This window comes from Podarcis erhardii (genome assembly GCF_964252035.2).
Source record: "Podarcis erhardii genome assembly, chromosome: 10".
Taxonomy (NCBI): Eukaryota; Metazoa; Chordata; class Lepidosauria; order Squamata; family Lacertidae; genus Podarcis; species Podarcis erhardii.
In genome coordinates this window covers 6,814,587-6,837,731 of record NC_138500.1, presented here as the reverse complement: position 1 = coordinate 6,837,731, position 23,145 = coordinate 6,814,587, and the positions used below count along the sequence as shown (strand labels likewise).

At 46.4% G+C, this 23,145-nt stretch overlaps 1 protein-coding gene across 1 annotated transcript in view; it reads left to right on the top strand.

The window, feature by feature from the left end:
- Positions 1 to 3,251: 3,251 nt before the first annotated feature.
- LOC309351900 (uncharacterized protein) overlaps positions 3,252 to 23,145 on the top strand; it is a 28,888-nt gene continuing 8,994 nt past the window's right edge. Inside the window, exons 1-7 of the mRNA XM_081880081.1 lie at positions 3,252 to 3,345; positions 9,586 to 9,769; positions 10,457 to 10,489; positions 12,071 to 12,181; positions 17,577 to 17,766; positions 18,783 to 18,983; positions 20,966 to 21,243. Coding sequence (XP_081736207.1) covers positions 9,612 to 9,769; positions 10,457 to 10,489; positions 12,071 to 12,181; positions 17,577 to 17,766; positions 18,783 to 18,983; positions 20,966 to 21,243 — 971 coding nt within the window. The 5' untranslated portion in view covers positions 3,252 to 3,345; positions 9,586 to 9,611. The remainder of the gene's footprint in view (positions 3,346 to 9,585; positions 9,770 to 10,456; positions 10,490 to 12,070; positions 12,182 to 17,576; positions 17,767 to 18,782; positions 18,984 to 20,965; positions 21,244 to 23,145) is intronic.

The following is a 23,145-nucleotide window of genomic DNA, read 5'->3' as shown; positions in this document are numbered from 1 at the left end:
AGGAGAGGAGCCCTTGTCATCATAGGCTGTTCATGGTTCAGAAGGAAGGGAGGTTCACATCTGTGGAGCCACCACCCTAAAGGCCCTGCTGGTCCCTTTTGCCACCTGCTTAAGAGATTCTGCTGGGCTAGGGCCTCTGCAGTTCTTAATAACTGGTCAGGATCATACGGGCGATACTTTAGATCAGGCACGTCCAACTCCCAAGCGAGTGCGATCTACTCCCAGTATAAAAAACTGACAGTGATCTACCCATTGTCATTCCCAAGAGTTGTCGAGCTTGTTTTGTGGCAGGCAGCGACCAAAGTTGTTGAGCTTTTTAGGGGGGAAACACCAGTGTGGTTGCACTTTTTCCCCTTTCCCTTTTTTGGGGGGTAGAAGGGGGCACAATCGATCCGTGATCGACCAGAGGCACCCCCGCAATTGACCGGTAGATCGCAATCGAGCTGTTGCACATGCCTGCTTTAGATAAACTGCCTCTAAATTCTTTTTTTAAAAAAAGATATTTATTGAGGTTTTACCAACAGAAAAAAAGAAAGTAATTACAGAATAAAAAGGCAAAAGTTACAAATACAAAAATACAAAAGAAAAATACAAAATACCTGAAAAGTGAAAAAGAAAAAACAATTAGAGAAAAAGAAAAAAGAAAAGAAAAAAAACCCAATCTTTTCATATCTTATATTTTGTTTACATGTTTCCTGACCTCCTCACACCTCCCTTTTTCGTATTCCAGTTCACATAGTTGGTTCAGCAAATCCTTTCCCTCTTTGTTTTTATCTTAATTCTTTATCTTAACATATGATAGCTTCATAATTTCATCTGATTATCAATCCATTTTTTACATACTCTTTTTAACCTTATTGCTAAAACTGTTTCATTTCAATCCAACATCATTTTAACATTCATTAATTTTACAATGTTTCTGCAAATAGTCTTTAAATTTCTTCCAATCTTCTTCCACCAACTCCTAAATTCTTTAGGATTTTAAATGTTTGCACCGGTGCCTTGAGGTGTGCTCAGAAATAATAAATTTGCTTGGTCCTCAATAGCATCCATGCAGCTGTATTTTGTACCCAGAAAGTTATCAAACTGTCTTTAAGGGCAGCCCCTGTGGAGAGTGTATTACAGTAGCACATGCGTAACCACTCCCTGCACCACTTCTGAGCACTCAGGACTGATAGACTGGGAGATTTTTGCAGGCTCCCCTTTAGTCCTACCAGTTCTCAGTCACACAAGCGAGGTGGGTCAAGGGGTTAGGTAAAGGTAAAGGGACCCCTGACCGTTAAGTCCAGTCATGGCCGACTCTGGGGTTGCGGCGCTCATCTCGCTTTACTGGCCGAGGGAGCCGGCGTACAGCTTCCGGGTCATGTGGCCAGCATGACTAAGCCGCTTCTGGCGAACCAGAGCAGCGCACGGAAACACCGTTTACCTTCCCACCAGAGTGGTACCTATTTATCTACTTGCACTTTGACGTGCTTTTGAACTGCTAGGTTGGCAGGAGCAGGGACCGAGCAACGGGAGCTCACCCCGTCGCGGGGATTCGGTTACTCCTGTATAATGTCATGGACTGCAAATCCCTTTCCATCTAAAGCTGTCTTAAGCTGTCCATTCTCAAGGGTGCTTACATGCCAGTCGTAACAGTTTGGGGTGCTCACCCCATATTCCAAGGGCTCAAGGGGTGCACATCAGGGGAGCAACTTGCCAGTAAAGGATGATAAGATCTTGATAGGTTGGAAGGCCCTCTGTCAAGAATTCATTTGCTGCAATTCCTGCATTGCAGGGGGGTTGGATTAATAATAATAATAATAATAATAATAATAATAATAATAATAATTTTATTTTTTTATACCCCGCCCATCTGGCTGAGTTTCCCCAGCCACTCTGGGCGGCTCCCAATTGAGTGTTAAAAACAATACAGCATTAAAAACTAAAAACCTCCCTAAACCGGGCTGCCTTCAGATGTCTTTTAAAAATAGGATAGCTGCTTATTTCCTTGACATCTCATGGGAGGGCATTCCACAGGGCGGGCGCCACTACCAAGAAGGCCCTCTGTCTGGTTCCCTGTAACCTCACTTCTCGCAATGAGGGAACTGCCAGAAGGCCCTTGGAGCTGGACCTCAGTGTCCGCGTAGAACGATGGGGGTGGAGATGCTCCTTCAGATATACTGGACCGAGGCCGTTTAAGGCTTTAAAGGTCAGCACCAACACTTTGAATTGTGCTCGGAAACGTACTGGGAGCCAATGTAGGTCTTTCTGGACCGGTGTTATGTGGTCTCAGCGGCCGCCCCCAGTCACCAGTCTAGCTGCCACATTCTGGATTAGTTGCAGTTTCCGGGTCACCTTCAAAAGTAGCCCCATGTACAGTGCATTGCAGTAGTCCAAGCGGGAGATAACCAGAGCATGCACCACTCTGGCGAGACAGTCCACAGGCAGGGAGGGTCTCATCCTGCGTACCAGATGGAGCTGATAAACAGCTGCCCTGGACACAGAATTGACCTGCGCCTCTATGGACAGCTGTGAGTCCAAAATGACTCCCAGGCTGCGCACCTGGTCCTTCAGGGGCACAGTTACCCCATTCAGGACCAGGGAGTCCCCCACACCTGCCTGGGTTCCCTTCCAACTCTACAATTCTATAAAACTTGGGGTTTAAGTTTCTGACACAATTGGCTCTGCCTTGGGGTTTTTTTTTAAAAAAATTGTATATACTGTCAGTATATACCTGCTCAACAGTCAACATATAATTCCAAAATGAGCTTCTATTTAATAGCAGACTTGATTTAATCTGCAAATATAGAAGCCAGTCGGCTGGAAGAAGCAATCCAAAGATGTCAACCACAGCGGTTTCTGTTGTGACTGGAAGCGATATCCAGATTCACGTGGCAGAAAGGGGTCTTTTCTGTCGTCTGTGGCTTGACGCTTTTTAACTGGAGATGCTGAGATTGAACAGCATACAGAGCAAGCGCTCCATTTCATCAAGTTTCAGCCCTTCCCAATTAGTAAGCCACCTTATAAGGAGTAGGACCAATGGCCCCCCCACCTCCATATGGCCTGCACTGGCTGGCAGCAGCTCTCCAGCATTTCAGGCAGGGTTCTCTCCCAGGATGCCGGGATTTGAACCCAGGACCTTGGTGTACTCAAAGCGGATACTCTGCCTCTGAAGGGGCTTGGACTGCCCAATATTGCAGGCACATTCATGCCACGAACAGAGAACCAGGCAGTTCTGGTTGGAAGATTTCCCCGCCTGCGACATTCAAGCATCTCACAGCCCATTGGCAAGGAACAAAGAACAAAGCTACCCTTTTGGAACGTTCCGGAGCGGCCAGGACTTATTAAATGACAATTTCACAGGTCAGAATGATAGATCTCTCGGCTTCTTCCTCACATTAATAACCTCCACAGACTTGCTTTCCTTTTTTACCCTCATCACCTTCGCGTCAAGGTGTGCCACTCTTAATAAATGGGTTGCCCCTAGGCTTTGCCATGGGCAGAGAGCCACCCTGCTAATTGCTTCTTTTGAACTGCTTTTGAATCCCTCAACCCTCTGGAATTAGAAGCAAGAATCCAAAAAGGCTAAGAGGAGGTCCTTTATTTTATTTTATTTTTTTAAAAAAATTATTCATTATTCATTTTCGTTCATTACATACATCTCAAATTCTTAACCTTTACTATATATTCCTCCCTTCCTCCCCTCCATGACTTCCCCCAACTTGTGTTTCTGGTTTGTTTCTATTTTCACCCGCGTTGCTATCTCAGCAGAAAAAAGTTATTAATAACATAACATCAAACCTTAAAAACGTAAAAATAAAATTAAATACACCATCTTATTCCACTATCTTCCAAACATTTTCTGATGCTAACAATGTGGATGTTTATTTAAATCCTGCCATCAAGTCTATTGCCTTTCTTTGTTTCTGCAAACAAAATACGAATGGTTCCCAATCTTTTTCACAGTCTCTGCTGTCTTTTTCTCTTTGTCTGTCTGTCATTTTTGCCAGTTCTGCATAGTTCATCAACTTCTCTTGCCATTGTTCTTTAGTTGGTATTTCTCCAGGTCCTTTATTTTAGCAAGCCTTGGCACATGCCAGTGTTGCTTGAAACAGCCCAATACCACTTGTCCATGTCACCCTTCCAGTCTGTGTTTGGCTTCGACGGCACTGTTATCCGGCAGATGGGTGGACCTTGCAGCCTGTAGGATATTTCACGACAGCTTGAACCCTCTTCGGATTCTGAGCTTCGAATCAGTCTTTGAAATTGCATCAACGTACCTGTATGTCGTGCTCTAGGAGGCTTAGTTTGGTCAGAATCAAATAAACACATCCAGAGTGAATGCTAAATACATTACTTCTGGTAAATGAGCCAGCATAGCCGCTAGAGAGCCATGAAAAATTGTCTCCTGGGCTTTTTGGACTCATCTACCCATGTACTAGGGACCCGGGTGGCACTGTGGGTTAAACCACAGAGACTAGGACTTGCCGATCAGAAGGTTGGCAGTTCGAATCTCCACAATGGGGTGAGCTCCCGTTGCTTGGTCCCTGCTCCTGCCAACCTAGCAGTTCGAAAGCACGTTATAGTGCAAGTAGGTAAATAGGTACTGCTCCGGCGGGAAGGTAAATGGCGTTTCCGTGCACTGCTTTGGTTCGCCAGAAGCGGCTTAGTCCTGCTGGCCACATGACCCGGAAGCTGTACAGTGGCTCCCTCGGCCAATAAAGCGAGATGAGCGCCGCAACCCCAGAGTTGGCCACGACTGGACCTAGTGATTAGGGGTCCCTTTCCCTTTACCCATGTACTATTTGAAACCAAAGTAGTGCATCGGTTGCCAGGTATGAATTAGGGTTGCCATATTTCAAAAAGTGAAAAATCTGGACACAAAAGTTGTTGAGCTTATTTTGTAATAATAGGAATAACAACAACAACAACAACAACAACAACAACAACAACAACAACAACAACAACAACAACAACAACAACAATATTTACACCCCACCCATCTGGCTGGGTTTCCCCAGCCACTCTGAGCGGCTCCCAACAGAATTAAAATCACAATAAACCACCAAACTTTAAAAACTTCCCTAAACACTTTGGCAAAGTTGTTGAAGTGTTTTGGGGTTTTTTTGGGGGGGGCAAAGTTGTAGAACCTTTTTTTTTTTCAAAGTCTCCCCCACGAAAATGTTTTTGAGCTATTTGTTTAGGAAATTCGCCCCAAAAAATCCACTCTTCCAATATGGACTGCCATATTTTCCTGGACATTTTAACCGAATTCTGAAAATCCCACCCGGATGCTATTTTTGGTGGACGAATCTCAAACATGGCCAGGAAATTCCGGACGTATGTGAGCCCTAAAATAAATTGGCATTGTTTTCAGCTGTCCTGCCCCACTGTGAATGCCAGTTGCTGGAAACCATGTTCTGCTCGCTGGTTTCCCACAACTGGCATCTGAAAGAAGATTCTGGACTGTTTGGGATGTTGGCCTGATTCTGCAGCCTCTTCTTACGTTCGCCATTTAACTATGTGAAGAAGTTCTTTCTCCTGTCTACCCCTGAGCCTTCCAACATTCAGCTTCTTTGCAAATCCTCTCTGGGTTCCCTTTAGCCCAGGGGTCAGCAACCTTTTTCAGCTGTGGGCTGGTCCACCGTCATTCAGACCTTGTGGGGGGCCAGACTATATATATTTTTTGGGGGGGGGAATGAATGAATTCCTATGCCCCACAAATAACCCAGAGATGCATTTTAAATAAAAGCACACATTCTACTCCTGTAAAAAAACCAGGCAGGCCCCACAAATAACCCAGAGATGCATTTTAAATTGAAATACTTTATTGTCACTTGTGCAACTTGTATACAGTGAGATTACACGAGCACCCCCCACTCAGCTCTCTTAGTCTTAATTCCCCTCATTTACTGACGCACACCCACCAAACCCGAAAGTCAGTTGCCCTGTTGTTATCTTTTCATTCAGCAGCCTAACAGCCCACGGATAGAAGCTGTTCTTTACCCTGTTGGCGCGACTAATCATACTTCTATATCTTCTGCTCGAGGGCAGGAGACCAAGAAAGTGCCGGCCAGGGTGTGAATCATCCCTGAGAATTTTCCTCACTCTCCTGAGGCAACGTTCTTCCGCTATTTCATCCAGCGGATTCATGGGACAGTCCATAATATCTTGTGCTGTATTTACCACCCTCTGTATGCACTTCCTATCAGTTAATGACAAACCAGCGTACCACACCGTGATGCAATATGAAAGGACACTTTCTATTGTGGACCAGTAGTAGGAGATCATCAAATATTGATTGACATCAACATAAATAAAAGGGCACATTCTACTCATGTAAAAACACGCTGGTTCCTGGACTGTCTGTGGGCCGGATTTAGAAGGCGATTAGTCCGGATCCAGCCCCCGGGCCTTAGTTTGCCTACCCATGCTTTGTTGTTGTTTAGTCGTTTAGTTGTGTCCGCTTCTTCGTGACCCCCTGGACCAGAGCACACCAGGCACTCCTGTCTTCCACTGCCTCCCGCAGTTTGGTCAAACTCATGCTGGTAGCTCCGAGAACACTGTCCCACCATCTCGTCCTCTGCCGTCCCCTTCTCCTTGGGCCCTCCATCTTTCCCAACATCAGGGTCTTTTCCAGGGAGTCTTCTCTTCTCATGAGGTGGCCAAAGTATTGGCGTCTCAGCTTCAGGATGTGTCCTTCCAGTGAGCACTCAGGGCTGATTTCCTTCAGAATGGATGTGTTTGATCTTCTTGCAGTCCATGGGACTCTCAAGAGTCTCCTCCAGCACCAGAATTCAAAAGCATCAATTCTTCGGCGATCAGCCTTCTTTATGGTCCAGCTTTCACTTCCATACATCACTACTGGGAAAACCATAGCTTTAACTATACGGACCTTTGTTGGCAAGCTGATGTCTCTGCTTTTTAAGATGCTTTAGCCTCATGCAAAACTTGTTATGTTGTCAGCAGGATACAGTGTGCTACCAAGCCTGCCCTGCTGCAAACCCCTTGAGGCGCTCAAATGCTCAATTGTGCAAGGATCCTCGCATCGGTCCCATCCCACATTTCACTCTGGTGCCGGGCCTCTCATAATTTTGCTGCTCTGTACAGCGCCTGGCACAGTCCACATGACAAAGGACCAAGAAAGTTTCCCTCATTTTTGAATTGGAGGCCATGGGAGGTTGGGCAGCCAACTGCTTGAACCCCGTCGACGTAACGCCTTTGAGGGACGTTTGAGATTAAAAGCCGTTCCTCTGTTCTTTCCCGCTTCAGGAAACCCTAAAGCTGTGGCGTTGTACGGCGGTTATTTCCTTTGTTTTAGCATTAATAGTACAGCACTTAAACCTCCCCGAAGGCATTTCGGTCTAATACGTCTGAAGTGAAAGATCACAGGCGAGGTGGTGAACTTTTGCTAGGCAGGCGTCAGAGCCTTCATGTTCAATTACCTACTGCATGTTTCAAAATCCTTTCCCTTCGCTGGGTCTGAGAACGGGGTGGTTTCTGTGGCGTTTAGGCCGATCCCCCCCCCCAGGTCTTCCTGACCCCCACCAAGGTTTAATTGGCAAGAGGTACATCTCAGCTTCAAATCAGAGGTTTCATAACAAGGTTTTGAGCACAAAGTCATGGAATTTTCAACCCAGCGAAGATTTTAGACCCTAGAGCAGTGGTGGCAAACCTTGGCACTCCAGATGGTTTGGAACTACAACTCCCATCATCCCTGACCACTGGTCCTGTTAGCAAGGGATGATGGGAGTTGTAGTTCCAAAACATCTGGAGGGCCAAGGTTCGCCACCACTGCCCTAGAGGTTCTTTTGTGCAAACGGGGAGGAATCTGAGGGCAAGGTTTTCCTGTCAGTCTTCGGGGTGTCACCCATGGGTCCCCAGAACACACAGAACTCACCCGCCCCCATGAATCAGTGTTTTCTTTTTCTAAAAACTATTATCTGTAGAAGCTGATAAGCAGTTTGAAGTTAACCAGAAGGTTTCGTAATGTGAGGGGAGTCCTCTATTTTCGTAATAAAAATGGGCCACTCAGTTGCAAATGAGTTTGATTGCTTCAGATATAGTTATATAGATACTATATGATACAGCACTGAAATGTTTAAATGTTTCTTTGATTGCCTTTTACTCTTCCTGCCTCACGTCCATCCTCTCTTATCACATCAGTGTGGGCTTCGCTACACCCTTTGAGAACCACTGATCTAAAGGAACACCCTTTCCCATCCGGGATGTTTTAATCCCAAAATGCCCAGCGACTTTGGGCTCTCAGGCATGTCATTTGTCAAGCAACTGTGTCCCAGACCTGATCCTGCACTCTCAATGGATCAGAGGGGGCTCAGCTGCTCCAGTGAAGTCCACCAGGGGCTCACCCACTGCCACGCAGACTGGGACCCAACCCAAAGGCCCCTCAAGAGCAGAGGTATTGATGCAATTCTGGGCTGCATCAATAGGAGTATAGCATCTAGATCAAGGGAAGTAATAGTGCCACTGTATTCTGCTCTGGTCAGACCTCACCTGGAGCACTGTGTCCAGTTCTGGGCACCACAGTTCAAGAAGGACACTGACAAACTGGAACGTGTCCAGAGGAGGGCAACCAAAATGGTCAAAGGCCTGGAAACGATGCCTTATGAGGAACGGCTAAGGGAGCTGGGCATGTTTAGCCTGGAGAAGAGGAGGTTAAGGGGTGATATGATAGCCATGTTCAAATATATAAAAGGATGTCACATAGAGGAGGGAGAAAGGTTGTTTTCTGCTGCTCCAGAGAAGCGGACACGGAGTAATGGTTCCGCTGATAAGCCGCTTATCAGTTGATCCGCTAAAAGCCGCTAAACCGCTAATAGCGCTAATCCGCTAAGCTGTCAATGGGCTTGCTTTGCAAGACGAAAAAACTGCTATACGAAGAGCCTCACGGAACAGATTAATTTCGTCTTGCGAGGCACCACTGTACCTCAAGGTATTCATATATTCTTTCCATATGAACCTAACTGGACCCTGAGATCATCTTCTGAGGCCCTTCTTCGTGTGCCTCCTCCTCGAGAGGTCTGGAGGATGTCAACACAAGAACAGGGCCTTTTCTGCAGTTGCTCCCTGTCTGTAGAATGCTCTCCCCAGGCATGGCCGTCTTTAGCATATGCGCCACCGGGGTGCAAAGATCTGCCCAGCGCCCCCCAATTTTGGGGGGAAGGAAGGAAGCCAAAGTTTTTTGGGGGCGAACTCAAAGTTATTGAGCTTTTTTTGGGGGAGGAATCTCTCACCTGTAGCAATGACAGCAGAAAAAACTGCGAAGTGATGGGGGGTAGGGGGTTTTGCTCCCTTGCTTTTCGCTGCCAACGATCAAGAGGGACCGGTATATAGTAGGTATACATTTTGTGCCCCCCAGAATTCAGCACCCCTTACACCCCCAGGTAAAGACAGCCCTGTCCCCAGGGTCATGGGTTCAAGCCCCAACTGGGCAAAAAATTCCTGCATTTCAGAGGGTTGGTCCATAACTCTAGATGACCCACATGGACCCTTCCAACTCTACAATTCTGTGATTCTATTCTTACTGGGTTTAAGAAGACAGACACACAGAGAGAAATGTCTTTTTTTCCTCCTTTCTCAAAGAAGATTGCTCCAGTATTTCTCAAGAGATGAACCGTCAGTATGTTGAAGACCGGATTGTGGAAGTGGACCTCCTTCCTTTCACCTGGAACGTGGAAACACCTGGGCCTCATTATGCTCTCGGTTTGAAGATGTCTCGACTTAAGCAGTTAGCGTTCAACTTTGAATTTGGATCTATGGACCCCAGGTAAAGGACCCATGGCCTTGCTGCGTGATGTGTGAGGGAAACATAGATATGTAATACATTTTCAAACACTTGTTAGCCATGTTTACATGACGTTTTTACGGGCAGGCTTGAAATATCTATTTTTATTTTTTAAATTAAATTTCTATGCCACCCTTCATCATAAGGACTCGGGGCGGTTCACAATTCACCTGCCCTGTGGAACACCCTCAAGGAAATAAACATCTACCTGACTTTTAGAAGACATCTGAAGGCAGGGACGTTTTTAATGTTTGAGGGGTTTTTTGTGTGTGTCTTAATATTCTGTTGGAAGCCGCCCAAAGCAGCTGGGGCAACCCAGTCAGATTGGTAGCATCTAAATGATAAAATTATTATGATTACTAATATTCTCATCACCGTCCACTTAGGTTAGCATTCAGAGGCAGCATCTCTCCCAAACTCAACTCACAATACCGGTAGTTTTATTTCCAATTCCTAATGATTCCTAGCATGGATTTTACCTTTCTTCAGAGCTGTTGCACGCTGGGCTGACAATTTCATCGATCTTTGCAGCTGCCTAAAGTTAGGATGTTTTGTCCCAGGGTGCATTGCTTCACACTTGTTGACGCTGAAATCACATTTTCCCTTTTAATGTCTGTTCACCCACTCCTGGACAAAGGAGCAAATGGATGTTCTTTCTTTCTGTTCCAGGCAATCATTTCCAAAGACAGAATTTCCTGAACGGTAGGTAAGAAATGGAAGATAATGCTTCAATTTCTTCGCTCGATCTGCCTGAGCATTGCACCAGTGCTTGCTTTGAGAATTTATACTGGAGCGATCCCAACTGGCCTCCTTGGAGTTTTCTAAATTGTGACGCAAAGGCACCTTTCTCAGAGGGCATCATGTCCACACTTACCTTTCCTCCAATCTTTCCAGGTCCACACTTTAAAGCTCTATGTCTGAGCATCCTTGCTTTTGCTCCAGAACTTTCTCCACAAAACCTGCTCTTTAGTGCTCAATCAGAGCAAACGTCAAAAACCCAAACTGACGTTAGTTCTGATTGAGCGCTAAAGAGCAGGTTTCGTGAGGGGAAATGGGGCACAGAGCTTTAAAGTGCAGACATGCGTCTAGAAAAAGCAGGGCAAAAGCTAAGTGTGGATAAGCCCTGGATCCAGTGAGTTATCTCACTCTTCAGACAAAAACAGCTTCCAAAGCAACTTGGAGAAATCAACATCTGCAAGAACACAGTTCCTGCCTTCAGTCTCACAATCTGAGACACGGCAGAAAAGGAAAGGAGACTGGGAGGGAGGAGGAAGGAAAGCAAGCCCATTCACTAATTCTTAAAGATAAAGGGACCCCTGACCGTTAAGTCCAGTCGCGGACAACTCTGGGTTTGCAGCGCTCATCTCGCTTTACTGGCCCAGGGAGCCGAAGTTTGTCTGCAGACAATTTTTCTGGGTCATGTGGCCAGCATGACAAAGCCATTTCTGGCGAACCAGAGCAGCACACAGAAACACCCTTTACCTTCCCCCCGGAGCGGTACCTATTTATCTACTTGCGCTGGCGTGCTTTTTTAAACTGCTAGGTTGGCAGGAGCAGGGACCGAGCAACAGGAGCTCACCCCGTCGTGGGGATGTGAACCACCAACCTTCTGATCAGCAAGCCCTAGGCTCTGTGGTTTAGACCGCAGTGCCACCCGCTTTAATTCTTAGTTAATTCTAAATGCATTTTGATACTCCTTTTTTTTTTTTTTTGAGAAATGAACTTCAACGGCGGCCTTCAGAAAAGTGCAAAATCCAGGTGGATAGCTACATTCTGATCTACGTACACACATTAATCCAGGTGGTGTTTATCAGGCCATTCTGTACTGTGATTTTGCAGAGACCAAATGCCTCAAACATTCCTAAGTTCAACTAGATTCAAGTTTGTCTCTTTGTTCTCAGCTCTCCCCCCCCCCCGCCCCGGTTTGTTATTCTGCCTTTTTGATGGATTGCCACACTCAACATGCCTGTTTGCCATTTCCGGAAACGCGTTGCTGCAAGTTTGTCTTGCTATTTGTCCAAAACTGGGGAGGGTGGCCTTTTATTTTATTTAAAAATAAATCAATCCAAAAGAAAACTAATAAAAATATTTTTCAAAAACACAGACAAAAAGGGGAGAGGTGTTATACAACAAAAGGACATCATTACCTAGATTCTAAAAAAGAAAAAAGGAATTGTGATGGTTATTGCTTTGGGGGATAGGAGGAAGGAGAGTTTTGAAATAGTTTTGATTTTTCTTTCTTTCTCTTTCTCTCTCCTTCCCACTCCCTGCTTCATTCCTCAGGATTGTTAAGCTTGACATCTCTTTAAATGAACTCCAAGAGATTCCACCCGAAGCTCTTTTCCCGTTTGAGAATTTGGCCGAGCTGGACGCGTCGCTTAATGCTTTAAGCACGTGAGTGCGACTTGATGGATGGCGTTTTGTGGTGGTGGGGTGTTTGTGTGGAGAAATTGAAGGCCTGTGCAGAAGAGAGAGAGAGGCAATTTGGGGCCTTGCCCCTGAGCAAGAGCAATTCTCAGCAGGGCGTAGCGTTAAAGAGTTTTATCCGCTTTGCTGGTGTCTCATACAAAGCTGGCAATCACCTTCTAAATCCGGCCCGCGGACGGTCCGGGAATCAGCATGTGTTTTTGTTTGTGTGTTTTTTATAAATTTTTATTAGATTTTCCACAATGATAACAAAAACCACAAAGCAGAGTGATACACAAAAACAGAAAAAGAAAGAAAGAAAAGGGGGAAAAAGAACAATAAACAGATAAACAATAACAACAAACTTAATTCTTCACAAATCCAACCTTTTAAGCATCTTGGTTGACTTCCTCAAGTTCCTCCCTTCTGAGTTTCCTTGTAGTTAAAAGTAACAGCTTTCCAATATCATTATTAAACTAAAACAATTTCCAATTATAGTCCATCTTATTCACTTTTCTTAACATTCTAAATCCCATTTATTTAATTATAACTTAATTTAATCCTAGGCCTATTTGTTTTCTTTCAACTAATTTCTAATTTTTTATGTTACAATATTTATTCAAATAGTTCTTAAATTTCCTCCAAGGAATCAGCGAGTTTTTACATGAGTAGAATGTATGCTTTTATTTAAAATGCATCTCTTGGTTATTTGTGAGGCATAGGAATTCGTTTATTTTTTTTCCCTTTCAAAATATATTCCGGGCCCCCCACAAGGTCTGAGGGACGGTGGACCGGCCCACAGATGAAAAAGGTTGCTGACCCCTGCCTTAGATGGAGCCAGATCAGAGGCTCATACTCTCCAACATTTCTCAGATGAAAAGAGGGATTGTCCTACCTTGCCCTCCATGGGACGCGGGTGGTGCTGTGGGTTAAACCACAGAGCCTAGGACTTGCCAATCAGAAGGTTGGCGGTTCGAATCCCCGTGATGGGGTGAGCTCCCATTGCTCGGTCTCTGCTCCTGCCAACCTAGCAGTTTGAAAGCACGTCAAAGTGCAAGTAGATAAATAGGTACCACTCTGGCGGGAAGGTAAACGGTGTTTCCGTGCGCTGCTCTGGTTCGCCAGAAGTGGCTTAGTCCTGCTGGCCACATGACCCAGAAGCTGTACGCCGGCTCCCTCGGCCAATAAAGCGAGATGAGCGCCGCAACCCCAGAGTCAGCCACAACTGGACCTAATGGTCAGGGGTCCCTTTACTTTTACCATGCCTTCCAACATTTCTCCAATGAAAACAGAAACACCCTACAGTGGTACCTCAGGTTAAGAACTTAATTCATTCTGGAGGTCCATTCTTAACCTGAAACTGCTCTTAACCTGAAGCACCACTTTAGCTAATGGGGCCTCCTGCTGCCGCCGCCACACAATTTCTGTTCTCATCCTGAAGCAAAGTTCTTAACCCAAGGTACTATTTTTGGGTTAACAGAGTCTGTAACCTGAAGCATCTGTAACCTGAAGCGTCTGTAACCCTAGGTACCACTGTATTCAGTAATAATAATAATAATAATAATAATAATAATTATTATTATTTAGTTATTTATGCCCCACCCATCTAACCGGGTTGCCCCAACCACTCTGGGCAGCTTGTAACATACATAAAAACATAATAAAACATTAAACATTAAAAAAACCACATCTATATACAGTGGTGCCCCGCAAGACGAATGCCTTGCAAGACGAAAAACTTGCTAGACGAAAGAGTTTTCCGTTTTTTGAGGTGCTTCGCAAGACGAATTTCCCTATGGGCTTGCTTCGCAAGACGAAACGTCTTGCGAGTTCTTGCGAGTTTGTTTCCTTTTTCTTAAAGCCGCTAAGCCGTTAATAGCCGCTAAGCCGCTAATAGCTGCTAAGCCGCTAATAGCCGTGCTTCGCAAGACGAAAAAACCGCAAGACGAAGAGACTCATGGAACAGATTAATTTCGTCTTGCGAGGCACCACTATACAGGGCTGCCTTTAGATGTCTTCTAAAGGTTGTGTAGTTACTTATCTCCTTGGCTCGCATAACTCCATAGCCTCCAACATTTCTCCTATGAAAATAGCAACGTCCTAAGGAACAGCGGGACATTCCAGGATCAGATCAGAAACCGGGATGGCTTCTGTAAATCCAGGACTGTCCCTGGAAAATAGGGACACTTGTAGGGTCTGTGGGCTCAACATCTCTTTCCCTGTTGAGCGGGAAGCAGATCTCCAGGGTGTCAGCTGTAGATCTCTGAAAACTTTTAAACTGGAGATCCCAAAGATCAAAACTGGGACCCAGAACATAGTAGGGATGACCCAAAATATCACCAGCACCACCATCGATTTTGCAACCCCAATTCAAAGGTGGCGAAACTGACGGAAGGGACATTTGGGGCAATATCAAAAGCCCAGGGTTGATTGCAAGGTTGGGCAGGTGTCTACATTCACAAATAGCCAGCAGGAACTGGATTATGATATATGGATAAATTGAGGAGCTTGTTCAGATCAGCACCCTGGGGGAAAGTGGACATGGTTAGAAAGGAGCTAACATTTGGAGAGGCAGTATCTACGGAGATGTACACACTGCATGGAAATTGTAGTTTGTTGAGGGTGCTGGGAATTGTAGCTCTGTAAGGGGTTTATCACAGTTCCCAGGATTCTTTGGAATTGGGGAGTAAGCTTTAAAAAATGTATGGTATACAGGCAGCCTACATATAAAGAAATATAGGAAATCATTGAAACCAGGAAATAACAGGGATTACTGTTCCTTTAAATCCAAAAAGAAATAATTAGCAGAGGGCAAGAAATGCATAAGACTGCAATCCTATGCAGGCTTCTCTGGAGTAAGTCCCACTGAACTCAGTAGGACTTACTTTGGAGTAAACATGTATTCCATTGGTGATAGAAGCAATATAGTCACACAGTACAGTACCGGGAAAACAGAGAAATCTCACTCACTCAAATAAATCGTGATGCTATTTGAAGCTGATATATTTTCACAGGGTATAGCGAAGGAAGATCTTGATAACACCCAAATTATTAAGGGTTTTTTTAAGACAATAAAAATAGGAACTATGTAAAGATATGGAAGAATTAAAAGATAATGTATCAGGTTAAATTAATTGAGTGTGGATAATCCATTGCCTTAGGCGACTCAAATTCAGCTTACCGTATTTTTCGCCCTATAGGACACAGTTTTCCCCCTCCCAAAATGAAGGGGAAATGTGTGTGCGTCCTATGGGGCGAATGCAGGCTTCAGGAAGCTATCCGCAAGCCGTGGGAGAGCTGCATGACTTTGCACAGCTCTCCCACGGCTTGGGGAGAGCTGCCTGCACCCCGAAGCCTGGGGGCGCGCTGAGCTCAGCGCCCCCCGAGGCTTCAGGCTTAGCGTAGCTCTCTGCAAGCCGTGGGAGGGCTGCGCGAAGTCGCACAGCTCTCCCACGGCTTGGGGAGAGGTGCCTGCACCCGAAGCCTGGGGGGCGCTGAGTTCAGAGCCCCCCCAGGCTTCGGGCTTAGCGTAGCTCTCTGCAAGCTGCAGAGCTCTCCCATGGCTAGCAGAGAGCTTGCCTGCACCCAGAAACTTGGGGCGCGCTGAGCTCAGCATGCCCCAAGCTTCGGGCTTCACGCAACTCCTAGGCTGCGGATAGCAGTCTGCTGCCTGGAGTGCGGGGCACGCTGAAGCCACGGCTGGGGGGGGGGGATAATTTTTTTTTCTTTATTCCCCCCAAAAAACTAGGTGCGTCCTATGGGCCGGTGCATCCTATAGGGTGAAAAATATGTTATTTCTTCTTTTGTACTTTATATATGTCAGGAATGGGAAACCTGTGGCCTACTAGATGTCGCTGGACTACAAAACCCATCACTCCTAGACAGGGCTGTCTTAAGCATATGCAGTGCCGTGGTGCAAAAATTCACCCAACATCCCCCCCAGTTGCCCAGTCCCAGGGGTGCAGGAGGGCAGAGCTGGCTGGCTGCCTCAGCATCTCGCTGGATCCGTCGCCCCCAAACTCACGGCGCAGAGCAGCCTGCAACAGAAGAGCCCACTGGGCTCTTTCTCGGACTCAACTCTCTGTCGGAATCTGCGTTCGACCGAGCGACTCTTCCGGAATCGCCTCCGATGATGATTAACGACCTGAGCCTCTGATAAGGCTCCAGGCACATCCCCCATTCAGCAGAGTTTCCAGCACAGGGAACGAGACGAGAAGTTTGGGCTACATTGCTAGGTTTTATTACTAAGCTCCCCAGGCAGAAAATAAATACATCCTCTCTCTGTGAGAGCAGAGAGCAACTGAGCAACAAAGGAACGGGAAACCAGAAACGTCACATCCGTCTCCTGTCTTCTGCGAGACTTCCAACAGTCTGGAATGTGAGGAATGCAAAACAGAGTCTTGTGACTCCAAAGCACTGCACAGTGGCAAACAGAAACTAACACTCTCGGGCCCCGGACTCTCGGCCTGGCGCCCCTGAGTGCCCAGCGCCCGGGTGCCCCGCACCCCTAGTGCCTATGGGTAAGACGGCCCTGCTCCTAGACATTGGCCATGATGTCTGGGGCTGATGGGAGTTGTAGTCCAGCAATACCTGAACAGCGCTAAGTCCGGGAAGGCTGATGTAGACAATACTGGTCTAGCTTAGCGATCCTCCATTTATTCCGGGACTACAACTCCCATCATCCCTGACCACTGGGGTTGATGGGAGTTTAAATCCGACAACATCCAGAGGGCCTCATAGGCTCTCCACCCCAGATTTACCTCATTTCTTTTAAAAAAAGGATTTGGAATCAATTAAAAATCAGCCACTACCACCACATGTTTTGAAGATGGATGTGAGCAGAATAGGGGTTTATCTACATCCCAAGTAGGGTGGACGGCGCCTTGTCTTTCAGGTCTCAACAGTGACACACTTCCTGAATGACACTTTGGCAACCTTCATAATACAGTGGTACCTCGGGTTACATACGCTTCAGGTTACATATGCTTCAGGTTACAGACTCCACTAACCCAGAAATAGTGCTTCAGGTTAAGAACTTTGCTTCAGGATGAGAACAGAAATCGTGCTCCGGCGGAGCGGCGGCTGCGGGAGGCCCCATTAGCTAAAGCGGTGCTTCAGGTTAGGAACAGTTTCAGGTTAAGTACGGACCTCCAGAACGAATTAAGTTCTTAACCTGAGGTACCACTGTAGTAGTAGTAGTAATAATAATAATAATAATAATAATAATAATAATAATAATAATAAATTATAATAATAATAAATTTTTATTTTTATCTCTCCCTCCCTGGCCGAGGCTAACATAATAAAAACAACACAATATGCATAAGAACAGACATCAATTAATTAAAATTCCTTCTTTTTTCGCTTTTATCTGGGGTTGCAGCACGAGAGGGATGGGGCCCCTTCACAACCTGGTGGCCCTTAACCTTAGTTATAATGCGATCGGAGAGGTGAAGGACCTGGAACACTGCACCCACCTGTCCATCCTGGATATATCCCACAATCACTTGAGGAGCCTCACGGATTTCCCTCTCTTGAGTAACCTGACACAGCTGAATTTGTCTTCGAATCAGGTATTTTGGGGGGCGGTGCTCAGGATCTCGAAAGTGGGTGACTCCCAGGAGCTAGATTCAGAGCAGTGGGGTGCGGGGAGCGTATTTCCCTCAATACTTAATTGGACTCCACCTTCCATTAGCTGCATAGCCAGGATAGCCAATAGCCCAATGTGCTGGGAGTTATGGTCGAATAACACATCCAGGGCCACCAATTCCCCATCTCGGATTTAGAGCGTCAGTATCACGGCCTGGATGGGACATGGGTGGCGCTGTGGGTTAAACCACAGAGCCTAGGACTTGCTGATCAGAAGGTCGGCGGTTTGAATCCCCGTGACGGGGTGAGCTCCCGTCGCTCGGTCCCTGCTCCTGCCAACCTAGCAGTTCGAAAGCACATCACAGTGCAAGTAGATAAATGGGTACCACTCCAGCGGGAAGGTAAACGGCGATTCCGTGTGCTGCTCTGGTTCGCCAGAAGCGGCTTAGTTATGCTGGCCACATGACCTGGAAGCTGTACGCCAGCTCCCTTGGCCAATAAAGCGAGATAAGCGCCGCAACCCCAGAGTCGGCCACGACTGGACCTAATGGTCAGGGGTCCCTTTACCTTTACCTTTATCACGGCCTGGAGAGTTGGTCTTTCTAAAAAAAGAAGTGGGAGGGGATCAAAACTTCTCCTAACAGCTTCAGATAGTCCAGATTCACATCAGGAATGAAGAATACACTTGACGGATAATGAACAACAGACCTTCTCAAGCTTTAAGCACTGATAGATTCCGTCCCTCTGCTCTGCTGTTAATATAACGGTGCTAAATGGATCCCAAGGTTTTGCAAAGCCATTCTGTTTCCATCAGCTTGGGTCTTGCTTTGTGGTGCGCTGGAGAGAATAATAATGTTTATTATTTATACCCCAGCCACTCTGGGCAGCTCCCAACAGAATATTAAAAACATGATAAAAGATCAAACATTACAAACTTCCCTAAACAGGGCTGCCTTCAGATGTCTGAAGCATTTTCTGTTTTCTTCTTTCCCAACCCAAGTTGGAGTCTCTAGAAGGGGTGCAGAATCTGCCCCGGCTCCACGAGCTCCATGTGCAGAAGAACCGCATTGCCAGCCTGCTGCCTCTGGCTTCTTCGCTGTCTCTCAACGTCCTCTGTGCCTCCGGCAATGACATTGGCGGGCTGCCCGAGGCTCTGCATGTGCTCAGAGGCCTCCGCAGGCTGAAGCATCTTACGCTGAAGGTGAGGTGTAAGCCGATAGCCCGGTAGTGGCTGGAAAGGGAGAAAGGAGAAGGTTAGGCCAGTCTTTTCCCAACCAGATGATTTTGCACCTCCCATTCAGTTTTCCACATTTTCACGTTTATGTTTTATTTTTTAAGCCTTTGTGAAAATTCATCAGCGTTTTAGTGCCACTTTCTTCTAAAAGATCCATATTTCCTTTAATGTAGACATTTTTGCAAGCTCCACGACGCCCCACCCCAATATAATGCATTTTTTCATTATTGGTATATGCAATTTTGTGCATATAAGTTGATTGCATTGCAAAATTCAGACGGGTGTGAATTTTGACCCGAGGCTGTGTTTCTGCCCATATATTGTTCCAGGAAGTTCAAATTAGGTTGTTTAGCCTTTACATACAACCTGAACTGAATTTCTCCCATCCTTAGTAGACAGTGAGTTGAAGCAAAGGCTTTCTGGGTAGCCTTTGCATCAGTTTTCCTTCTGTAAACGGAACTGGTGATATGTAAACTGCCTCTGAAACACAGAGAATCCATTGAGCCATCTTACCTATTAGCCACCGATACACAATCCCAAAGCTATGTCGACTAGTAGCCATCTTGTGACAGGGAGTTCCACAAGCTGATCATGCACTGCATGTGGAAATCTTTGCTTTTGCTAGCCGGAGGGAGGGAACCGAGAGATGGGGGAGGAAGTCATGGAAGAAAGAAGGAGGGGGGAGCTCCCAAGAGATCATTTTGAGATGAAGGGAGGAGACTTCACTCCCCACATGCCATTGAGTTGTACCCATTGCGGCCCTAAGTTAAAGTCACTTAGCAGTAGCTGGAACAAGAGGAAATGCATTGCTGTAAATTACTGCGCAACAGATTGCACAACTAGGATCGGCTGTTGCTCAAGAGAAAACACAAGTGCATGGCCAAACGTCTTCTTTTTTTGCACAAAAAGCAGGTGTTGCACAATTCCTGCATTGCAGGGGGTTGGACTAGATGACCCTTGGGCCCCGTTCCAGCTCTACAGCTCCATTCTTAGCACAACTGGTGCACTGGATTTCTTTGTTGTGCGGCCTTCATACTCTGCCATCCAGTAGCTCAAGGGCTCTTGCACTAGGGGACAGAGAATATTGGATCTCACCCACTGTCTCTCCAAACCTTTGACCTCCACTGGGGCAGCTTAAGGATGTGTCGTAACCTGCACTGCTTTTTAATAATAATAATAATAATAATAATAATAATAATAATAATAATAATAATAATAATTACAGTGGTACCTCAGGTTGATAACTTAAATCGTTCTGGAGGCCTGTTCTTAACCTGAAACTGTTCTTAACCTGAAGCACCACTTTAGCTAATGGGGCCTCCAGCTGCCGCTGCACCACCACTGTACGATTTCTGTTCTGATTCTGAACCAAAGTTCTTAACCCCAGGTAATATTTCTTGGTTAGCGGAGTCTGTAACCTGAAGCGTATGTAACCTGAGGTACCACTGTATTATTATTATTATTATTATTATTATTATTATTACCCCGTCCCGCTCTGGGCAGCTCTCAACAGAATATTAAAAACACAATAAAACATTAAACCTTAAAAACTTCCCTAAACAGGGCTGCCTTCAGATGTCTTCTAAAAGTCAGTTGTTTATTTCCTTGACGTCTGATGGGAGGGCGTTCCACAGGGAGGGCGCCACTACCGAGAAGGCCCTTCACCTGGTTCCTTGTAACCTCACTTCTCGCAGGGAGGGAACCGCCAGAAGGCCCTTGGCGCTGGACCTCAGTGGCCGGGCAGAACGATGGGGGTGGAGACGCTCCTTCAGGTATACTGGGCTGAGGCCGTTTAGGGCTTTAAAGGTCAGCACCAACACTTTGAATTGTGCTCAGAAACGTACTGGGAGCCAATGCAGGTCTTTCAGGACCGGTGTTATATGGTCTCGGTGGCTGCTCCCAGTCACCAGTCTAGTTGCCGCATTCTGCCTGTCCAACTTTTCTCCCAGGACAACCCAGTGGCGCGAGACAACCGCTACACCACTGCCATTAAGGAGTCCACCTCCGTGGAGATACTGGACGGGATGTTTCTCCACGATCCGCCAAGTCTTTCCGCTCTCCCTCTGCACATGTGGCCCCTCCTCCGGGAACCAACATCCAATTCAAGCGACGTAGCCCAAGCCAAAGGAGACCTGAAGGAGGCAGCCAGGAGAGCCTTCGGCGCAAGGCTGCAGCGGAGGAGAGACGACGTCGGCAGCGCTGTGCATCACTTTCATTCCAGGATATTGTAAGTGAAAACGGTGGAACTCACTGCCACAGGAGGGCAGTCACGGCCACTGACTTAGATGGCTTTAAAAGAGGCTTGATGGCTACTGTCCAGGCTGGCTCTGCTCTGCTGCCACAGCTGGAGACCGCGGTGCTTTGGAATACCAGCTGATGGAAACCACAGATGGGGAGGGCGTTCTTATGCTCAAATCCTGTTTGCGGGTTTCCCATGGTTATTGTGAGAACCACAATGCTGGACTACATAGGCTGTTGGCTGGATCCACCAGGCTCCTGTGCTTATGTTCCTAAGGCATTGGATTCCTGTTTCAGACAGGGTGGAGTTGTGTCCGAGGCTGCCATATTCTGTTTATGGACTACTTTTGAGTGGCAAATAAGGGACGCAGGTGGCGCTGTGGGTTAAACCACAGAGCCTAGGACTTACTGATCAGAAAGTTGGCGGTTCTAATCCCCGCGACAGGGTGAGCTCCTGTTGCTCAGTCCCTGCTCCTGCCAACCTAGCAGTTCGAAAGCACGTCAAAGTGCAAGTAGATAAATAGGTACCACTCCCGCAGGAAGGTAAATGGCATTTCCATGTGCTGCTCTGGTTCGCCAGAAGCGGCTTAGTCATGCTGGCCACATGACCTGGAAGCTGTATGCCAGCTCCCTTGGCCAGTAAAGCGAGATGAGCGCCACAACCCCAGAGTCGGCCACGACTGGACCTAATGGTCAGGGGTCCCTTTACCCTTTATCTTTACCTTTGAGTGGCAAAGACTCTGGAGCCAGTGTTGATGTTTCGTAGGAATAGGCACACAGAATCATAGAATCGTAGAGGTGTCCACAAGGTCACCTGCGATGCAGAATCTTTTTGCCCAATGTGGAGCTCGAACCCCAAACCCTGAGACTGAGTTTCTCTCTCTCTTTTTAAAATCATTTTTATTTGATTTTACAAATATAAATTTATAACAGTCCAAATGCATATCCCTATACAGTCATACCTCATGTTACGTCCGCTTCATGTTACGTTCTTTCAGGTTACGTCCCGCGGCGACCCTGAAGTACCGGAAAGGGTTACTTCTGGGTTTCGACGCTCGCACATGCGCAGAAGCGCAAAATGACATCACGCGCATGCGCAGAAGCGGCGAATTGCAACCTGCGCATGTGCAGATGCGCCGCTGCGGGTTGTGTTCTTTTCATGTTGCGAATGGGCCTCCGGAACATATCCTGTTCGCAACCAGAGGTACCACTGTATAGAGATTTCTCAGAATCTCGAGACTTTCCCCCATCCCCTCCGTGGCTCCTATTGTCAACATTTACAACCGCGTATTATTCCATAATCTAAATTTTGTATCCATTCATATTATCCATAGTATTTGTTATATAACAAGTGCAATTAAAATCCCGCTGATGTTTTCATCTGCTGACAGCGGTCTCCTAAATAAATTATAAATTTTCCCCATTCTTTTTTTAAAAAAGTTTTTGTCTTCTTGGTTCCTGAGCTTTCAAGTCAGATTTGCCGTTTCAGCCTAGACTTTTTCTACTTTCCACCTCTGGGCTAGTAGCATCCGTGTGGCTGTTGCTGCATACATAAAAAGTATTTCCCTGCTTCTTTGGGATATCGGTACCTATTGTTTTGAGACTGAGAGTTTCATGCTTTACCAACTGAGCTATCTGTAGGAGTTTTCTCTGCATCACAGAGGCACAGGTGAGCCGAGGATGCAGGCAGGCAGTAACGCACCTGGCCCCGTAAGTAGGGTGTGATTTTTAACTGTGAATCTAAGGATGACATCAAAGAGGTAGACCTTTGTAGATATGCAGACCAAGGGATCGGGTTATCTTCCAGTGAAGAGCCTTGCTGGGAAAGCTTCAGAAGACATAATATACATTGCGATTTCCTGCCTCAGCTCTCCTTTCCTGTAGACCAGCC